This window comes from Monodon monoceros, unplaced genomic scaffold (assembly GCF_005190385.1).
Source record: "Monodon monoceros isolate NGI ecotype Baffin Bay Population unplaced genomic scaffold, NGI_Narwhal_1 Super_Scaffold_20, whole genome shotgun sequence".
Taxonomy (NCBI): domain Eukaryota; kingdom Metazoa; phylum Chordata; class Mammalia; order Artiodactyla; family Monodontidae; genus Monodon; species Monodon monoceros.
Window position 1 is genome coordinate 11,845,549 of NW_021703777.1, and position 21,838 is coordinate 11,867,386.

The window sequence follows — 21,838 nt, forward strand, 5'->3', positions numbered from 1 at the left end:
GTTTTCCCCTAGATAAAAAGTTGTTTTAAAAAAGAAAGATGCCCCCAATAATAAAAATAAAATAATTTTAAAAATAAAAAAAATAAAGATGAGATATTGACTAGAAATGACTTATAAGACTTTTCATGTCAAATTACCCTGAAAATCAAAACAATAACCTTTGACTCCATAAATGTAAGGAAAATTTCCAGTGCATTCTGTCTTGTGCCACCCAAATTCCCTCAGCTGAAGAGAGCCATGGACCAAAGTGCAGGTTTATAAAACCCCTCCTTCCACCAGCCCTAACTTGGGATAACACTTCCAGAGCTCTGTGCAGTCCTCTGTTAAGATATGCATCACAGCTCCCTCTCTGCTGACCCTTGTTCCCTTCCCTTTGTTGCACAAGTGTTGTTTCTTAGAGTAGTCCCTAATAAACTTCCTATTCTCCAGTCTCTAACTTAGACTCCACTTCCCTGGGAACCCAGTCTTCTACAGTTTACGATATTTTTCTTGGGCCTGAAAGGCAGCTAGAGTTAGTCTAAATAATAGCTGAAAGTACTTAAAGGTTATCAAGGAAGGTATTTATAAGTTTCTTAATATTTTTATTTTAAATGTTTCTCTATTTAAATAAGATGTAATACACACTACTAGTTAACATGTTGAGTATCTATACTCTACCTTCTTATATAGAATGGATAGAAAAGCAACCATTACGGGCAGTGACTATACTACTTCAGGTTTTCCAATAACACCCTTAAGGGAAGCAAACAGATTAGACCATAATCTAGGCAGTGTGCAGAATGTTTGGGGTATATACATTTACTGGAGAGAAAAGGGATCCATAATGTTCATGGTTTTCGCAGAGGACACTGTGACAGAAAGGTTAAGAAATTGGAGCCTTGGTTCCCAAACTGATCTCTTAAAAATTATTAGGTGCTAAAATCTCTGGGTCTTATCATGAGAATTTCTGATTCCATAGGAATGGGATGAGGCTAAGAAATCTTCCTTTTGGACAAGTTCTCCAAATGATTCTAAAATAAAATTCAGTAGACAATAATTTGAAAAATGCCAGCCTAAGGACTAAACTGTACTTCTCTATTAGTTTTCTATTGCTGGTATAATGAGTGACCACAAAGTTAGAGGCTTAAACAGTACAAATTATTACTTTACAATTCTGTAAATCAGAAGTCTGACATGGGATTGCAGTGGGCTAAAGTCAAGAAGTAAGCAAGGCTGTGTTCCTTTCTGAAGGTTCTTGGGGAGAACCCATTTTCTTGCCTTTTCTAGGGACCATCCACATTTCTTCATTCAAGGTCTCCTTCTTTCATCCACAAAGCCAGCAATAGTCATCTCTGAAGTTTCCCAAAATGCTCAGCACATTCTTCAGTAGTCAGCTCTCCCTTCGACTCTCCTCTTGTGCCTCCCTATTTTAAGTTTAAGGACGCTGTGATTACACTAGTCCCACCAAAGTAATAGGAGATGTCTCCGTGTCTTAAGGTCAAGCGATTGACAACCTTAATGTCATCTGGAGCATTAATTCCTCTCTGCTTTGTAACCCTAACCTATTCATAAACTCCAGGGATTAGGACTTGGGCACCTTTGGGAGGTCGTATTCTGCTACCACAAGTTCCTTTATAGAGCCCAGGGGAAAAAAAGACTTCTGCTTTTTGTCCTAATCTTGTGTTTAATAACTTAGTTAATGAGTTAACTTGCTGTTATTATAATTATCTGGTCAGTAGAATTCATAATCACTGGGAACAACTGAAACTTCTATTTAACTTTCTGTTACCAATGAGTAACATCTAGTAACACCCACAGGCCTGGAAGATTTATGATGTCAGGTATCATCTCTTATCTTTTTACTTTCTGTAACCTGTGGCATTTTACTCATTTTTTCCAACTAACAGTTAAGCAGGTAATGTAGCTGAATAATTGTGATAGTTGATCATACTCATGAACTGACAAAGCCAAAGACCCACTCTCTCTTTTAATGACTTTTCCACAGTGCAGCTAATAGCATGATTCAGATCCTTTTCACATCAAACTTAAAATTGCTATATATCATGAGTGTTTGGTGTTATTCACAAATAAGCAAAACTATTATTGTTTATTTAACTCCTGCATTCCAAGAGTCTAAAACATTACGCTTGCTATTTTGGGTAACTGTCCATCAGTAAATTTTAGGCAATTCTGTCCTATTGGTGGGGGGAGGAGTGGGTGGACCCTTAACAGGCAATTGTGCACTATTATTAACAATAATAGCACCTACCATGTGTTAGACTCTACAATGGATTTCCCATGCAGACACACACACCATCACCCTCACTAATTAATCTTTCAAGACATCTATAAGATAAATATTTCTTCATTTGTAGATCAGAAAAATTTTCAATAATCACTTATCTAGGCAGTGATAACCAGAACTGCAGACTAAGGAAGCAAAGACATAATAGCAATCTTTTATCACATCACTTTTCTGGCCAAGTAACAATACATATAGTACTTAATTTCTGGTCAAATATAAAAGCTAAAAAAGTCATGCTGTTTTAAATGAAGGGAAAATCAGTTACAAGCTCAATTTGAATGATCACATAGCCCATCATCTACTTAGTCAGATCCTCTACTTAAAACTTTCAAGAGATTAAAACTGTATTTAGGATAAAATCAAAACCTATTTCTGTGTCTCACCAGGATCCACATGATCTGAAGTTTCTCCACACAGCTTCACCTAACTCTGCCCTCCCCCTGGCTAGCTGGACTACAGCCACACAGAAATCCTTTAGGTACTTCAAACACAAGCTCTTCACTGCCTCGGGGCATCTTCCCTAGCTGTTGTCCTCTCATCCTATCCCCTTGCCTGGGCAATGTCTCCTTATCCTTTAGATCACACTTTAAATGCCAGTTTTCCAGAGGAAACCTCCTTAAGTATTCTAACTAAAATACGTCCTTCCTCCCACCCTGATATTCTCGAGGAGCACACCCTTGTTTCCTTTCCAGCACTTAGTGTGAATTGTATGTGTTACTTTGTTTACCTGTTTATTGCCTTTCTCAATGTGGGGAAGGGTATTCACTGTTGAATTCTGAGCACATAGCATTGGTGACAGGCAATAATTTCAATAATTTGTTTCAACAATTTTTTTTGAAACAGTTTCTTTTTTTTCTCAAAGTTAAGAGTGTAAGTAATTTGGAGTCTTATGCTCTGGTCACACTGTGTTTTCTGAACATCTCTATTTCAATTTATTTTTGTTTTTTTCTGTCATATTTAGCTGCACTTTTAAGTGACTCATACTAAAGAAACAACAGCTTACAATTCAAAATCAAGGATCTGCTCTGACACATAGTTTAAAGGCATACTGGTTCTGGGGTAGGGTCCAGGCTTCTGCATTTTTCATACGATTTCCAAGCTATTCTGATTCACAGCAAAGTTTGAGAAGGCATGCTTGAGTGCGAACATAGTCCTGTTATATGTCTACCTGTATCTGCTAAATTTCATCAGATCTAAACCTTTGTTTAATGCATGCTTGAATACCTTACATCCTTAGGAACTCTCTGACCTGGATATTTAATGAGCACATAATACCTTTATTATTCCAGCTCTTTTATCTCTTGTTCTGCTCTAGATGAGTCTTTGTTCTTTTAAGCTACTGTGATGCTGACATCCTGGGTTTATAATTTAATTAGGAATAAGGAATGTAAGGTAGAATTATACAGTTATCTATTCTGAAGAGTTTGAGCATCATCAGATAACTAGACATATAGTGTTCATAGTAATTGTTTTAAAATAAAACAGATCATAAGAAGAAAGCAAATTTTAAAATTATTAGTATTAATTTATAAACTTGCAAATATAAACTTTGGTTATGAGCAAATGTTAATTTCTAAATTTGTGACTGTTTCTTACTCTATTGGCTTATATATTGCTTGAAAAACACATGACCTTGTTATTGTCCTTGAGAGGTAAATTTTACATGCCTGCGGTCTTGCACATTAAGGAATTTTGAGATATAGTCCATTCATAATAAGCAACCTACAATTTCATTCACTCCTTATCTTTCACTAGTTTTTTCCCTTTTAACGTTTTATGACATGAGCATATACAGAAAAATAAACAGTACTTTATAGTCAAAGCAATCTGCTATATTAAGATTGTATTGTGCCGGGTACATCTTCCAATCATATTTATCAATGTTTAGATCCCTTCTTCTATAAACAGCCAATGTGGCACTAGGAAAAATATTTGTAACATTTCAGGCACTTATTGTTACTTAAATATACATCAAAATACAAGTTTATAAACATTTTATTTAGACTGTATTTTACCATCCTTATTTAGGTGTGAAATGGACACAATTTTTTATTTGATAATCTTTCAGAAATTTTTTTATTTTGGAATGGGTGTGTGAATATTTTATTAAAATTTATGTTTTACACACAAAGTACATTCCCATACTCCTGGAAAAAAGCCAATCTCTACCAAGTTGGCCAGATTTGAGCTAAGGAGGTAGTACTCATAAAACAGGCAAAAATGTAGCTGTTTTATTTGTGGTCTAAGTGACCTGAGACCCTTCAAAAATAACCTCTCAAAACCATCTTTCAAGTAAGATTGAAAATGTCAAGTTTAGTGATATCGTTGCCTATTTTAAGAAATGGTAGTAATCTTGATTCAGATTCATCAGCCATAATGACATTCATGTTTTGCCTGAGGTTAATATCACTCTTTAATACTGAGGAAAAATAAGGAATGTACTTTCTTATGTCACATTTGCTTTAGGGAAGTGAGGATCTTCCCCATCACTTCTCTCTACGCTGTTCTAACATCTTCCAGAGGTGAGATAATTTAGAATGCTCAGTGGAGAAAAATTAATTTAAAAAATAACAATCCCTACATTTTTCGCATAAACACCTTAAATCGTCTTTTCTCAACCTTAAACATATTTGAGAGTTCCATCAGCTCCTCAATTAGAAGTTTTAACAGCCTACAATGTAGAACAATAAACTATTATGATGTAAGTGAAATAGCTTTTCTCTCCCTTCTGTGCTGTAATTCACATTTTGATGGGCTTTTGATGTTCCTAGATATCCGTGGAATACAGGAGTTTTTGGACAAAGTGTCTCAGCAGGGGATGGATGTTGCACTTCAGAAGGTAGAAAACAACATCAATAAAATGATCACCACTCTCTTTGATACCATGAGAATAGAGGAATTGAATCGCTATCGAGACACTCTTAGGCGAGCCATCCTTGTTATGAATCCTGCCACAGCCAAAGCCTTCATTACTGAGGTAAGTAAAAATTGTCATGGGCTGGGAATAGGGTGTAAAATTTAAATGTTTTGGAGTAGACTCCACAGAGGAGATGAAAATTAAGAGCAGCATGAGGGAATTAACTACACAACTCTCATTAGCACTAATTGAGGTAGCACAGTGAATTCCTTGCTCATCACATTTACCCCGTACTGTCCAGTTAATTGCTAAGAATGCTTTGTATTTATATGTATTTAGTCACATAGCCAGGATGATTTTAAGAAACCTTATGGGGATTTAAAAGTGCTGTTTACCTGAGTGGATTTAACAAGTTGTCTAACTAATACTTAAAATTTTTATGCAAGTTAAAATTTTACTTCTGAGAAAAGATTTACTTCAATTAAGCTATTGTTGCCTAAACATGATTCCTTTTACAAAAACATATAGCATATTTACTTCTGCTCTGTGAACTCTGTACCAAGACAAATAATTAAAATTGTCTGAAACTCTGCAAAGTGATGACCACTGTACATTTTATGATGCTGGATCCTCAAAATTTTAATTGTATCTGTTCATTTGGCCAGAAGCTCTGAAACTTTGTGAAAATACAATTAAGACTTTTTAATCTCTATATTCTAAAATCTTTGGTGCTGCCTTACAAAAGATTATTGTTAAGTAAGTTTGCCTTACTTCAAATTTTTAATTTTATGTAGTGCTAGAACTGATCATGACATTACATACTTTCACATGGGTTTTATTATTAGTTTTAAAATTTTTCATGACTTCATTTCACCAATACTTTTTTCTTCACCTCTCCATTATGCTTTCTTTAGCTCGCAAAGTACTGCTGTAAAGCTTCCAAATTAGGAATGTGTTAAAAATTCTTTGACACTCTATAATATAATTGGTATCAGGGACATTGAAGCAGAATATAAATCACTAATAAGAATAAAACTTTGGAAAATATCAATGATACATTTTTAAAATTTTAATTGAAAACTTTGTTATGCAGTTTAGGGACAAATATAGAACTTTGACCTTTCTAAGTCTAGCAAATAACTCAGAGAATCTCATTGAACCACTGGATTTTTCCACAATAGAAAGAATATTTTCAATTCTACAGGAGCTTGTTCTTTCCTTTCAGGAAACACAAAATCTGCTGGAAGATTGAAGGCAAATATACAAAGAAATGTAATATAAGTTGGAATCTTAAAATTACAAGACATAAAGTTGAAGCATCTATAGTCATTTTTGGTTGGAAAGATCAGAGAAGGCTTCATTGAGAAGGCACATTTGAACCAGACTTAGTATCATGAGTAGGAATTCACAAAATAAATGGTATTTAACAGACAAGTACAAGTCCATCTCAGCCACTTTCTGATCACATGATGTCAGCCAATTACTTAACATTTTTGAGCCTCCATTTTGTCACCAGTAAAATGGGAATAATTATTGATTTCAGCTTATTATATTTGTAACACAGAATAATGAGATATAAAAAGGCTTAAAGGGGTGGCTGGGGGACTATCACCTAGTAGATGTTTAAGAAACAGTAACTTCTGGATCATTTTTTCTAGCGCATAGTGTATACCTGACACATAGCACATGCTGTGGCCCCCATCCTTGACTCTGAACTTTGATACTTGTAACAATCTACTGCTTCCACTTTGTTCTCAAACACATAAATCTATCTTTGTGATTTTCCTGAGAGACTTATCTCCCTTCCTCTACCAAGCCACCATTTTTTCCCCCATTCACTTTGTCTTTCTGATTTTCTGTCTATAAACTATGGACTAAGTTTATTTTATGGTCTCAAGCGGCGAGGAGGAATGACAGAAAGAATGTGAACCCACCTGCCTTCCCTATCCTAAGCTGGCTATCCTCTTCTCTGACCTGTGTAGTGGTTCCTGTTGCTCCATTAGCTGTTCTCAAATACTTCCCAGCTTGCTTCTGCTCTCCCATGAGTTCTAGGAACATTTCCCCACTTAGAGAATAGGCTGACCGCTTAAGTCCTAGGTGCAGTTCATTCAAAGGCAAGCAGCAGCAAATCCAAAAGACAGACAGCACCGGAGGTCTGGAGACGTGGAGTAGTTCCTGACTTAGAGGATCACTTAGTTTAGTGGAGGAGGCAAGCATGTAACTAAATAATAAAATATGAAAGAAAAATAGTATAATAATGACAGGCGGATGATGCTCTGGAATCCCATAGGAGAACTGACTAACTCTGCAGGAGTTTGGCTGGCGTCAGGAAAACTTTCACAGAAAGTTTGCTTTACCAGAATCATGAAAAATGAATAAGACTGTATTAGGCAGACAATGATAGGCAAATAAAAATTCACTGTGTGTGCACATGTGTGTGTGTGAGAGAGAGATGGACATAGTTTTAAAAATCAAATACAACCGAGGGTTTTATAATGAAAAGCAAGAGTCCCTTGGTCCACCTATTTCTCCCTCCAGTTATTCTTTTCAAAAATAATTACTTTTTTTTAAAGGGAATTCCTTTATTTTTATTATTTATCTATTTATTTATTTATTTTTGGCTGTGTTGGGTCTTCATTTCTGTGCAAGGGCTTTCTGTAGTTGCGGCAAGCGGGGGCCACTCTTCATGGCGGTGAGAGGGCCTCTCACTGTTGTGGCCTCTCCCGTTGTGGAGCATGGGCTCCAGACGCGCAGATTCAGTAGTTGTGGCTCACGGGCCCAGCTGCTCCGCGGCATGTGGGATCTTCCTGGACCGGGGCACGAACCCGTGTCCCCTGCATCGGCAGGCGGACTCTCAACCACTGCGCCACCAGGGAAGCCCTAATGTTTAAAATTTAATTGGTATTTAGAATACACTATGCGTTCACATGATTCAAGATTTAAAAGGTTCAGAAGGATAACCTCCTGTTATTGTTCCTTAAGCACCTGATTTTCTTCTCAGGAGGCAATGTGTCTTGTGTGGCATTCCAGGTATACACCTACACATATACATGTACATGTACATGTACATATACATCTTAGCTCCCCGACCAGGGATTGAACCTGCACCCCTGCATTGGAAGGCAAAGTCTTAACCACTGGACTGCCAGGGAAGTCCCTCAGTAATTTATTTTAAAACACTTTTCTGATGGCTTCTGTCCCTTTTTCCTCATGGTCGTTGATTTATATATCTGTTCATTCCCTTATATTGTATTGGGGTTTTGGAGATGATCCCGTTTGACTTTTTTCAGTTGGAAGTTCCAGGATGTTCTTTCAGATTTTTAGAGATTAACAGACAAAAGATACTTTAAAGAATGATTGTTATAGTTTTGAAGAAATAATATATCGAACCATGACATTTTAGATTTGGAAAGTACAACGTATAACATTTTGTCTGAATTCCCAATTTACAATTGAGAAAATTAAAAGCCTCCCTAGCTCTAATCAGTATTATTCCCTAACTTCCTCCAGCCACGTTCAATATCTTTGCAGCTAGTGCTGATAGTGGACGGTAGAGGACGCTCAAAGTTTGAAACTGATAAAGTAAGTTGGCAGCCGGTCAAAGGGGTACGTGATTGTCAGGTCCTAAGATATATAGAAATGACTTACAGTGGATTACATGATGGATAGAAAGGCAAATGAAGCTAGAAAAGAACTGATGGATTGGGATAATGGGAAAGAGAGAGGAACTAAAGATTATGATGAGGTCAAAGAGACAGGTTCTGTAAGCACCGAAGAGAGGGAGAGGAGGAAGGGAGAAATTCTGCTCAAAGAGAGGGAATAGCAGAATTCCCAGCTTCACTGCTTCCTACATTTTATAAGTTGGCATGGAAAGTTTTTAAAATATTCGAGGGAAATATTAAGTCAAAAGAATGAGTCTTAAAAAAGAAATTGCTCACTTAGCATTGTTATTTAATTGCTAAGGGGAAAAAAGGGGCATGTCAATTCTGTTTGCCTCTTTTTTTCTGTCCCTGGAGCAATTATGTGGCATTGAGTTAATTATGTTCCCTTTCAAGTCTTAGAAATTTAATATATTACATGTCTACAGTTAGTTCTCCGCCCCTCATTCAAGATTTCAAAGCTTTAAGAAAAATACTGCAGTTATGTGCAACTGAGTAAATCAACCTGCTGTGATATCGGTGGAAAATTGTTATCACAATGTACCCATAAGCGTCCTTGAAATGAATACGGTGAAAAAAGAGTGCTCACATGGTTTGATTTAAATATGGATTAGGATGATATTTTGGAAAACAATATTTTTTGTATAGGAAAATGTTGCATTGGATGCTATGTCAGTTAAACCATTTCCAGAAAGGCTATATGCATTAGAACTTTTGGGTCTTAACTTTTAGTTTTCCAGTTCGATAAGAAAAATCAATTCTTTGAAAATGGCAAGTTTTATTACTTATATGATAATAAATATTATTGCCTATTTACATTTTTTCAAATTTTCAGAAAGGAACCCTACTGTTACATGAAATCCTTTTATTCTGCAATAAGAAAAGGGTATTATCTTTTATTCCTTAAAACATACTTTATGAAATAGCTTTCATTCCATTGTACTATATCCCAGAGAACTTTGATCCTGTCAAACAACAAAAAGGCAAAGTACTTCAAATATGTAAGCAGCTTACCAGAAATAAGCCTTTAGGAAGGTTTAGAAAACAAGTGAAGTTATCTTGTCTCAAGAGATATAGAAAGGTTCCTAGTCATCAAAAGAGAACTTTGAATATTCAAATTACTATGATAGTTATCAAGTAGCTATCCAAATAACCCAATTTTTACCAAAATAAAAGAAATTATTTGGAGACATTATGCAATGTACAGTTGTTTTTGTTTGTTTGTTTGTTTTTGCGGTACGCGGGCCTCTTACTGTTGTGGCCTTTCCCGCTCCACGGCATGTGGGATCTTCCCGGACAGGGGCACGAACCCGCGTCCCCTGCATCAGCAGGTGGACTCTCAACCACTGCGCCACCAGGGAAGCCCTGCAATGTACAGTTTTTAAGATGAGGATAATGTAATAATACTAGACAAAGGAACATATGACTATAATTTTTTCCAAAATATATTCATTGCATGAAAGTCTCTCTAATAATACTGTGTTCATAGATGATTGATATGCATTTTAAAGTACACTTTTTATTGAAATGTAATGTACATAATTATAATGCACATAACTGTACAACGCAACAAATTTCCATGCATCCAGATCAAGAGACAGAACATAACTAGCATTCCCAGAGTCCCCTTCCAGGCAACACCCAGTTGTAACCTCCTTGAAGGTATAGCCATTATCTTGACTTCTAACACAATAAACTAGTTCTGATTCATATTAAACTTTATGTGAATAGAAGCATACTGTGTATACTCAGATCCAACTCACCTCTTTCCAGTGACCCCTGACTTGGGTATTGATATTGGTGAACAGTTTGCTACTAATTTCTCCTAATAATCTAAAGGTCATTTAACAGTGTTTGCCTTTGAAATGTCTAATTTGCTAGTTTTCCTTTTCATTCAGGTTTTTGATGGGTTCAACATTTTCATTCTATTCTATTTATTTAAATGAAGTTAAACAAGGAAATAACCTGAACATAAGTGAAGGTTATGCTCATATTTGAAATCTAAAATCACAGTTGCTTCAACCTTCAAGACAAGGGAATTGAAATTCTTCTCTAATCCAGTATTCATTTATTCATTCATTCAGACAATATGTTTAAAGCTATTCTGTGCAAGACAATGTGGCTAATGTTGCTAGGAATACAATCATGAAAGATATATGGGTCTAGCCTCAAAGAACAGACAGATTAATAAGGGGAATGTTGTAAACATAGAATGTACAAAATAATAGAACCACAAGAAAATAAACAGGAAAGTTACTCTTCTCAACTCCCAAATGGAATTGAAAATCAAGAAAACAAAGTTGCTATCCAAAACTTAATCAAATGAAGTTTGTAGATAATGTATAAGATTACACAGACCTAAAAATAAAACAACATTTCTTTTGTTATCAGGTACTGAGAAGTCTTAGCTACTTCAAGAAATTCTTTCCATAATTTACTATAGTCTTATCAAAGCACGTCTGGAATGTGATTGAATCCAAGAGTAATTAAATTTATATTGAGTTTTCCCTCCATGAAGTAATATGGACAAAACAAAAACAAAGAGATTAGTTAAAATAGACCTAATGATAAATTTGAGGATTAGAATTTGGCGGTGTTTTTCTATTACTGCTTAGAAAAGAAAGACATCAGACCTAGAAGGCAAGGACTTGCCAACATATAAAAGTATTCTCTATAGTATGCCGGGCACAATTTACCACACCGTACTGTGGTCTGAGTGAAATAATTTCAAAATTATGCGCCTCCTTGTTTCTGTTCCCATTCTCAACATCATCTTTGGAAGCTAGGAGAATGGTGAGCCCCTGAATTTAATCACTAGAGAGATATGTTTGTGGCAAACAAATAAATTAGCAATTTAATCAATATGCCAGTTTTTAGTCAATTTGCGTAGTATATAAATGGCAAAATATTGCGGCAATACATGTTACAAGTACCATTATTTTCCATTTCCAGACCAAAACATAGATCACTGCACTCTGCTCTGCTGCTCTGGGCAGCCGTGGCAAATGCATCTTAGTTAGCACTGGAGTCTAAATCTATTTGCCAACCTGGGTTAGTGTGAATCACTTTCCCAGAACTTAGTCAATTCCTTAAGTGCTTACTGACAAAATCAGTAATTTAGGTTTGCACAGGATCAGATTTGAAGGTGTAGCCACCCTATGGAGCTTTGTTGAAAAGTAAGCAGGTACCCCTAAGTTACAATTCTGTTCAGACTTTTTCTCACTTTAATACAGATAAATAGGAGGGAAATAAACTGTTTAGGTAGAGAACATTAAGATTCTAGCAAACTCTATTTTTTAATAGAATACACAAAACTGTAGCATAAGAGGATTCAAATATTAAACTTATGTGTGTCCACCCAACACAACACTAAAGTTATATGAACATATGGGTCCATTAATTTCAAATATGAAATACTTTAAATATGTATATTACTTGATGAGGCAACATCTAAGTCAATACTTGAAACCTATATTTAGGATTTGGATTTAAGGCAATTTGGTAGACAGGCATCCTTCCATGATGAAGAAAAGCATGCATAAAGATACTGAGAAGGAAAATTAAAAGGAGCTGAATGGGACAGGGGACATGGGCTAAAGGAAGTAGAATTTTAGGATGCAAAATCGGGAAGTAAGGTTGTACTAGACTGGTAAGTGAAAAATTTTGAATGTCACACCTAAAGAAGGGGGCAGGCTACAAAGGCAGCATGAACATGGAATTTGGATTCAGTTTTTGCTTAACTAGCTGTGTATCCCTGGCCAAGCCACTTAAAATCATTTAGCTTTATTTTCCTCACCTATAAAATGGAGTAATTCCTGAATCACAGAGTTATTTTGAAGGCTATATTTGGTGTAATGTACATACAATGTGTAGAACAATGTTCACATCTAGTAGAAAGTTTGTAAAGCAGGATAAAGAAGAAAATGCAAATGATGTTAATAGACTTGGGAATTGATTAGGTGTGTGAAATGAGGTTGAGATACGGGAACAGAGATGGATCCTGTTTCAAGTCTGAGTTTCAATGATGTTAATGTTATGAAATCAGAAACATAAGAAAATGAACAGGTTTTGAGATAATACAATAAATAAAATTACAGTCATAAATTTGATGTTATTCTGGAACATCTAGATTGAGACATGCCTGTGTTTGGTGGAAATGAAAGAATGGAACCCAGTAGTCCTAAGGAAAAGCTATCGTATTTGTCAATGTGATGATCATTGGTGAACTTTGAAAAAACATTTTTATTAAAGTAGTGTGAGGAATAAAAAAGGTTGTAAGGAAATAATGAAGGGGTTGTTAGCAAATAAACAGAGTAAGAGTAGATGGGGGCATTAAAATCATCCCTGGTTGACAATCACTGATATAGAACTATTCAGTGTTGGAAAACTAAATTTTGTTCTCATGGAATTTTTATTGCTGGCAGATGACACCTGCTTTTTACTTTTCCCCTAATAATAGCTAGTCAACATTTACTGGACCCTTTTCAGGTGTCTGACACTGTGCTGATCACTCTATACGTTATCTTGTATAATCCTCAAAAAATCGATTGAGATGGGTATAATAGTTTCTTCATTCTACAGATAAAAAATTAAAGGAATGACGTATAGTCATTTGTCCATCTAGATTAAGTAGATTATTTGCATTTTATTTTCTGTTAACTTAGTCATCATTTTTTACATTTTTACTGTTTTCTAATAGTGTTCATCATTAATTCCTTTTGGGGAAGAGTATAATTGGTTTTCAAGTAATACCTCTCTAGTCTTCAACTGGTAAGTTTATATTATAGTCTTTGGACATGCCATCAGAGAGGCAAATCAGTTTGCCCGAAATTTTTAGCACAGAATAAATGAAAACACAAAAAAGCAATTAATTGTATACATAAATGATAAGGCATAACTAATTGGAGGCAAGAAATCCGAGTTTGTTCTGAACATTGTAAAGTAGTTGCCATCAGCAGTAATTAACATTTATTGAGTTTTTCTTATGTGCCAGACACTGCTCTAAGCATGTTTTACATATTAACACATTTAATCCTCATACCAAATGTAACAGGTAGATGCAAGTGTTTGGCTTCATTTTACAAAAAAGGAAAATGAGATACAAAAGAGATTGTGAAAGTAGCCCCAGGTCACACAGCAAGGAAGAGCAAAGCCAGGTCTAGACCATTCTTAAGGAGTGGGCTATGCTATATTACCTCTCCAGGCACACAATACATGTGAAAAAAATCATCCTATTTTTGTTTATGACAGAGAAGTAATTGGTATGCCTAACTCCCATTAAATCATTTTTAAAGAGATTTTGCACTGGGGTGAGCTAGGGAAGAGTACTGGAGGACAAGGTGGGGAGTTCGGTCAATGTGATTAGGCCATCTGTGTTTGGTAATTGGTCTTTACCAAAGTTACACTCCTACCTAACCACAGAGATCTGGAGATAGAGACTCTATCTTCCTTGATCATTACATCTCAAAGGGATGGCTCCCAGGTCCTTGAGAAAGACATTCTTGGGTTGTAAAACTAGCTAGAGGCTGGAAGAAGATTTACATCTTAAGGGAGCAGAGAAAGAATTTACAATTGCAAATGTTCTAAAGTAAATGCTCTAAGAAAAGGGAGCTCGAAGGCCTAGAGTCAGAAAGAAAAGTGTTTAAAGCTTAGTGAAGCTGAGGAGAATGTTAAGGTTGTCTTGGGTCAAGCATAGACGGGATATTTGGACTAACTAGATTTAGTTTTACTGTGTGTGCTTATGATAGATATAATATATATATTGAATAATATATATTTAATAATCATTGAATACATATTCAAATGTATAGGTTGCAGAAATGTATTATCATTATCATGTAAAGGAATGTTTGGAATGAAAGGAATTGTTAGAACTCCAGTGACTCACAAGATAGTATTTAATTACTGATATGACAAGACCACTAGATATGCTGAATGTGAACTTTCAGAACAAAAGAGTAATGCTGATTTAATCTAAGAGGTTCAGGTGGTCAACCTCATATGGGACTTGTGGAGGAAACGGATGGCAATAATGACTACCCATTGCCAAATTTCATCAAGCAGGGCTAAAAGGGGTCAGGATTAGAAGGCTGGGAAACATGGGGTCCAGAAAGGGGCATGGGCCTGACTATATTTCGTAACAATACAGGTTGGCCTTTGCTGAGGGTCCTGGAATAAATTTTCAGCATGATCCAAACCCCTTCTTGGTGCATCTGACCTGAGCTCCCTATAGCTACAAACAAAAACGTCACAAACTTTCAGTACAAATGAAATCACAATTTCCAGAGACACAGATTTTGATGGCTAAAGTGCATGTTTTACATCTCTATGACTGTTTTTAGAATTGTAAGCCTTAGAGTATTTCTAAATTCTCTAGCCCCTATTCTATGAAGGTTGCTCTATTTCAAGATAAATTGGTTTGAAAACAAAGACCATAAAATAAACCCATCATCCTAGCATTTTGAAAATGTATGTATGCGTTTAAAAATAAGATGAAATTTTTGGATATTTCACTAAATTCCAGATCCACCAACTCCTTGAACTCAGGTTCACTTGACTCCCTGAAAGTAAATTGTTTTTCATGAAAGTGCTTAAATTGATAAAAAGTTACTCTTACCGTCCTAAGCCCAAATAAAATTTGAGAAGTACTGGACCTGGGCCTATCTCTACAGTTCTCAATAATATTTCCATCTTGTAAGTGCCAGAATTGCCATTGACTAAGACATATGTGATCAATGACCAGCACTAAACATACAATTGTGCACTTTTATATAAATGATGTTAATTATATTTTTAGATTGTGACGTACTGTGGCTGGTTAAAAACATGCATATTTCTTAAGAGCTATTTGTCCATCCATATTCAATGTTAAATGCATGCAACTTTTATATCTATGGATATATGGATCTGTCTATGGGGAATTTCAAAAATACCTTTACCTAGATCCCATCCCAGAACCCTAAATCATAACTTCTGCGGTGGAGTGCAGGCACTGGTGTTTTTAAAAACCTCCTTGGGTAACTGGCACACAAAAGTCTGTGGAAGTAGAGAACTGCTCTTGACTACTGCTTCTCAAGCTTTAATGTGCACACTAGCCTCCTGGAGACTTTTGTTAGAATGAAAATTCTGTTTCTGTGGGTATGAGCCTGAGATTTTATATTTCTATCAGACTCCCAGAAAACATTGGACAGAGCATATGTAGAGTATTTCCATCATCACAGAAAGTTTTGTTGACCAGACCTTGAACTTATATTAAATATAAATCTAAAAGACATTTGTCTGAAATTCAGAATAATAGCCATTAGGAGAATATAGAAATTTGTTAACAGACGTTCCCTAACAATATAAATAATTTTCCAGTGTAAGTAGCCGAGAATTTTAGTAATTAATCCATATACCTAATTGCATTTCAAACTGTAACATGTTTCTTGGCCCACCTGCCTGAGGCACATTAGTTGTTGAAAATAATAGAAGTTATTTTCTTGCAATCCCCACCAGTTAAACTATTGGAACACTGGTTACCTCTAAACTGATAGTGCAAGATCCCAGGGTCTCTCAAAACTCACCATTTCCTCTCACCTTTCCACAAGTTTCTGGTATCAAGGTGTGTATGTTGATGACCCAGTTGCTCAAAATGTAAGTTGGAGACTTGTTGCTGAAATTCAGCCTCTGTATACCAGTGCCAGATTAAATCTCAGAGACAGAGTTTTGGGTGAAGTAGAAAGAAATAGCTTTATTGCTTTGCCAGGCAAAGGGGGCCACAGCGGGCTGATGCCCTCAAGACCATATGTCCCGCCCTCGAGGCCGTAGTGAGGAGTCTTATAGCGTTCAAGGAGCAGGGCATGATCAGCTCGTGGACAGTCTTCTGATTGGTTGGTGGTGAGGTAATCGGGGGGAGCCAGCATCATTGACCTTCTGGTTCCAGCCAGTCTGGGGTCTATGTGCTTGTGGGCAGCATATAGTTAACTTCTTCCACCTGGTGGGAGCTTCAGTATCTGCAGAACTGCTCAAAGGACATGGCTCGAAATATTATCTATAGTCCTTGAGGAAGAACTAAAGGTCCTTGACTTTGTTTAATGGCTAAAGTATTATTATTTTGTCTTGCTTGACTGTTTTTCTTTCTTTCTGCTTTTCTCTCACTTCTCTGATTAAATTTCTTCTTTGACTAAAGTTTTCTACAAACAAAAGGCAAGCGGAGGACATGGGTGGACGTCTGTTCTGGGAAGGCCTCCTAGGGTTCTGCTCGGTTATAGACTAATGCTACTACCAGGAAAATTCACAAATCACTGTCACACTAGGCTTTTGCTAGCATCATTGTCCAAGGTCTTGCCACAGCAAAATATCTCCTCCAGCCCAACAGCAGGATCCCACACTAAACCTTACTCCCCTGAGGACTGAGCTCTCAGTTGAGTCAAGAGTGGTAGTATATTCTGTTCTCTTAGTAAAAACTGTGGTGACCTCATATTTATTTTATCTATTTTTATTACATCTCCTTCCTCTGTGGTGTTTAGCACTCAGACACATGGACCATAGCAGAATGTCTCTCAGGGTAGTAATGCCTGCAATTAGACTTAAGGGCTAGAAACACCAAATCCGGGTGCTCCATTTTACTGTCCACTGAGGTTGGAGGTTGGACCATATCCCCCAGAGAACGAGAGGATCTAACTAGGGCATCTAGCCGTCAGTCCCTAAATGTCCAGGTGTCTTCCCTTATAATTAAGCAGCTTAAGCAAATAGACCACTGTGTTCCCACCTTGTCAGCCTTTCAGACATAAAATGAAAGCTAAGATGGCTGAAGCTAAGCCATGCTGGGGACCCCAGTACAAGACAAAATTGCTCCTTAAAATATAAATGCACTCGGGCTTCCCTGGTGGCACAGTGGTTGAGAGTCCGCCTGCCGATGCAGGGGACACGGGTTCGTGCCCTGGTCCAGGAAGATCCCACATGCCGCGGAGCGGCTGGGCCCGTGAGCCATGGCCGTGGGGCCTGTGAGTCTGGAGCCTGTGCCCCACAACGGGAGAGGCCACAACAGTGAGAGGCCCGCATACCGCAAAAAAAATAAACAAATAGAATAAAAAAATATATATATATATAAATGCACTCAACACAATAATCACTTCATATTTACTCTGAAAAATAAGAATTCTGATAACAGAAGAAACAAAAAAATAAACAACTAAAAGCAGCCCTTTAAATTTCCCTATAGACTAACTTCGAGGTTTTTTTCAAGCTTTGTTTAAGGGACACATATCTTTGTGAATTTTGGATCTTTTAAAACATTCACCAGCATTCTCATTATTATTGTTCTCCTTCTTTAGATTGTAAGCTTCATGCGTTTAAGGTTTTTTATTTATTTAACTTTAAATCTCACATCGTATGCTAATATATAGCATATAGCAAGCTCAAAATAAATGGTAAATTTTTGAGATGAAATTTGATTTTGGTTTTGAGGGTTTTAGACATCTTATAACTGATTTAAATAAGAACTAAGTACTATGTACCAGGATGAACCAAACATTTTCCTTCTTATCTAATTGCATTCTTTCTCCCTTCCAAATGTATATATGTGTGTTTGCCTCATGTTGAATTCAATCTTCAAGTCCCTACATTCTAACTAACCAATAATTTCTTGAAACATAACTGAAAGTAAGTATTTCTTTTCAGCAATGACCCCTCCCCTCCTTAGACTATCTTTTATCACTTCTGAGTGGATTACTAGAATTTCTATGAAGAGATCAAATTAAACAATATTCAACATTCAGTCTAATCCCTTTTTTTTTATAATTGGGGGGAGGTTAAAATAGCTGGTAAAACATGGGTATATTTATGTATGTATGTATGTATGTATTTATTTTACGGTACGCGGGCCTCTCACTGTTGTGGCCTCTCCTGTTGCGGAGCACAGGCTCCAGATGCTCAGGCTCAGCGGCCATGCCTCACGGGCCCAGCCGCTCCGTGGCATGTGGGATCTTCCCGGACCGGGGCGCGAACCCGTGTCCCCTGCATCGGCAGGCGGACTCCCAACCACTGCGCCACCAGGGATGCCCCTTTATTTTTAATATTGTTGTTTTAATTATCCAGGTTGAGAACTAGCCTGGTTTAAAATTAGCATAGGATATAAGATTTGAGACAGCCAGTTCTCATCTCTGAATAAGTAATCCTTGTTTTGTTCTATAGGGGAGAAAAACAATCTCTTCCTCTACCCACATGACATCCCAAGAATCAAACTGATAAAAGAGATAAACAACAGGAAAAAAAAATAAAAACAAAAAACAAAAACAGACTTAGTCACAAACTTTAGGGGAAGAAAAAAATTTTTTTCCTTCTATTCCTGTAGGTTCTTGGCTGGGGCCCTGTAAGAAAAACAGATTAACAAGAAAAACAAACAAACAAGTTTATTAATATGTATATCTCATGTATACATAGGAGAAATTCAGGGATGAGTAACTCAAAGAATTGACTAGAACTTGTGCTTAAATGCCATCTTCACCTAAAACGAAGAAAGAAGGATATGGGGGAGGCAAGTTATAAGGAGGTGACCAGAAAAAGTACAGTAAACAAGGGTAAGGTTTGTTATGCAGATTTAAATTGGTACCGTCTCCAATGATAAGAGGCTCTTGTGATTTAGTCATCCCTCTCTTTTTATACAGAGATGTGACTCAAGGAGAATTTTAGGATGTAAATGCCATCTAACAAAGTGTGGAGAAGAGGCTAGACAAAGGAAAAGGGGTTGGGGGCTGCTGAGAGGGGAGGTGGCAAGTACAGGAAGCTGACTAGAAAAAGTATGGTACATAAGGAGTGTTTAGTAAGGTTAGCTTTGCAGATTCAAGTCAGTGTCTCGTCCATTGAGAAGAGCTGTTAAGTGTCATCTTCATTTCACTGGTACAGGAGAGAGAGACACCTTTACAAATGAAAATTTTCTTCATAAGTGTAAATTTACTTTACAAAAGGGAAAGTTATGTTCTGTTTTTAGTATTTCCTGTATCTGCTGTTCCTCAGTTGCCTTCAGCTCAGAATAATCCTTATGCCAAAGTGGTGTATTTGGGGGTAGCATATTCTGTTCCTCTAGTTCTGTTTCCTCTGTGTGCAACTAGCGTTAGAGAGCTGCAATCTAGGAAGGTCAGCTGTTTGCTTGGACAGGGCCTCCTAGAATGGCATTTCTCAGTATTGTTATATTCAGTATCTGATTCCAGGCACTTGCTGTTTAGTTATTTATGACCACCTCCTTCTAAACTTAACTGTGACCACCACAAAATTGACTGGAAACTGATACCCAACAAAATGGTAAAATATAATTTAAATATCAAGACTAAGGAAAGGATAAATTAGAAAAAAAGGTTACATTTTAGAAGAGAAATTACCACATCAAAATATAGATCAGCATGTTGCATAATTTCTCCCAGTAAAATGGTTAAATCCTTGAGGTCAGGGGCTATTATACATTTCATATTCTCATCAGTATTTGACATAGCACATACACGCAGTTGATGCTCAATAAATACTTAATGGTTTGCTTTATTTCATTTATTTGTGAAAAGGCAAAGCAGAAAAAAACCGTGCCTTACATATCATGAAAACAGTTTCTTTTTTATTGATGAGAGCCTGCCCGAATGAGAACCTTAACACGATGGTAAAGAGCTAGGGAATTCTCAGATTGCGTCACTCCCTCGCCGATTGTAAACACCTGGAGGAGTAGACAGTTGAAAATCCTTTGTGGTGTCTGCAGCTAAGTTTGAGCACACAGTCTCACAGCTCTCAGCGTGGACACTAATTTCCAAAATTTAACTTGAGGCCTTGAGGGATGAAACTGGCTCAACTGCTACCTCTTTAGAGGGAAGGAACTTCAGGCTAACATATATTCACTAATTATTATTATTTCTTAATTATCTCAAAACATAAAAGAGGAAAGTCTAAAACGTAATTCTAGTTGGCAAAGGAATTTTTTCCAGGAAGGCACCACTTGATTAGCAGCTATGTAGGCAGAGGGAGGGTTTGGGGGTATGGAAATCTGGCTAAGAATTCACATGGACAAGTGCTCAGGGTGTTTAGGAATAGCTCAGTCAGTACTCAGCTTGCTGTGAAAGCGCTCAAGTTCCGCATATTTAAATGAGTTGAGAGCTTACATTTTAAAAGTGCTCAATCGGGAGTGCTCAAGCTGCGGGATCTATTAGTTGAATGCTAATTAACTTCTTTTCATATGGTTCACTTCTCAATTAAGCAGACAGACAGTTTTGCTGGTCACCTTTTCAGGTTGAACCTGGACTTTCCAGGAGACATTGAGAGATCTGCGTTTCTTGGGGAGAAAGCAAGGATCCCACCAACCATTCCCATGGCTTTCTTTGGCTCAATTATATTGTCTCTCTCTCTCATGTGTCCACATTATCCTCCTCACTATTTCTGGGCTTTATTGTCTTGGTTTGAAGCTATTTTGAAAAGACTAAAATAGCAGAGCTTGCTGTGTTATTTTATCTGATATCTTTTTATTCCTGATGAATGGGTTTGGTTTTTCCCAAGGGCCTTTTCAATCATTTTGATAACATTTGCTTCTCAGAAATGGTTTTGAGCCTTGAGTTGAAGGAATTGGATAGTTTTGTATAGTTCCATAATGTCCACTTTTACTTTTGGTTAACTTATTAGTATCTTTTTAAGTAGGAAAGATGAGTCCCATAATATGTTCTGTATTAAATAAATACCTCCATTAAATAATTTGCTTAAGATCAAACTTGAGCTATATATTTTAAGAATGCACTTTGGGAAGAAGATGCTATGCCTTTTAATCATTTCACTATTGCTATAAACTGAGATGAATACTTAAATGGAATTCTGTTTTCTGTGATGACTTCAAAATATCACAGGATGATGCACTGATGTGTGAGTACATTTTTTTAAACACATTCAAATGATGTCATGTATTCGTTTTGCAAGTACTTCATTATGCATTAAAAAAAAACCTTTGAAGTATATATATTTATGTGGTTACTGTTACCAAACCAAACTTAGGTTCACTTGCCCATAAGAAGTAGCCAATCTACTGACATT

At 36.6% G+C, this 21,838-nt stretch overlaps 1 protein-coding gene across 2 annotated transcripts in view; it reads left to right on the top strand.

Annotated features, from left to right (window-relative positions):
- Positions 1 to 21,838, top strand: part of GRID2 (glutamate ionotropic receptor delta type subunit 2) — a 1,355,616-nt gene that overhangs the window by 718,210 nt on the left and 615,568 nt on the right. For both annotated transcript variants that reach the window (XM_029236088.1, XM_029236089.1), the window contains one exon: positions 5,056 to 5,261. In XM_029236088.1, coding sequence (XP_029091921.1) covers positions 5,056 to 5,261 — 206 coding nt within the window. The remainder of the gene's footprint in view (positions 1 to 5,055; positions 5,262 to 21,838) is intronic.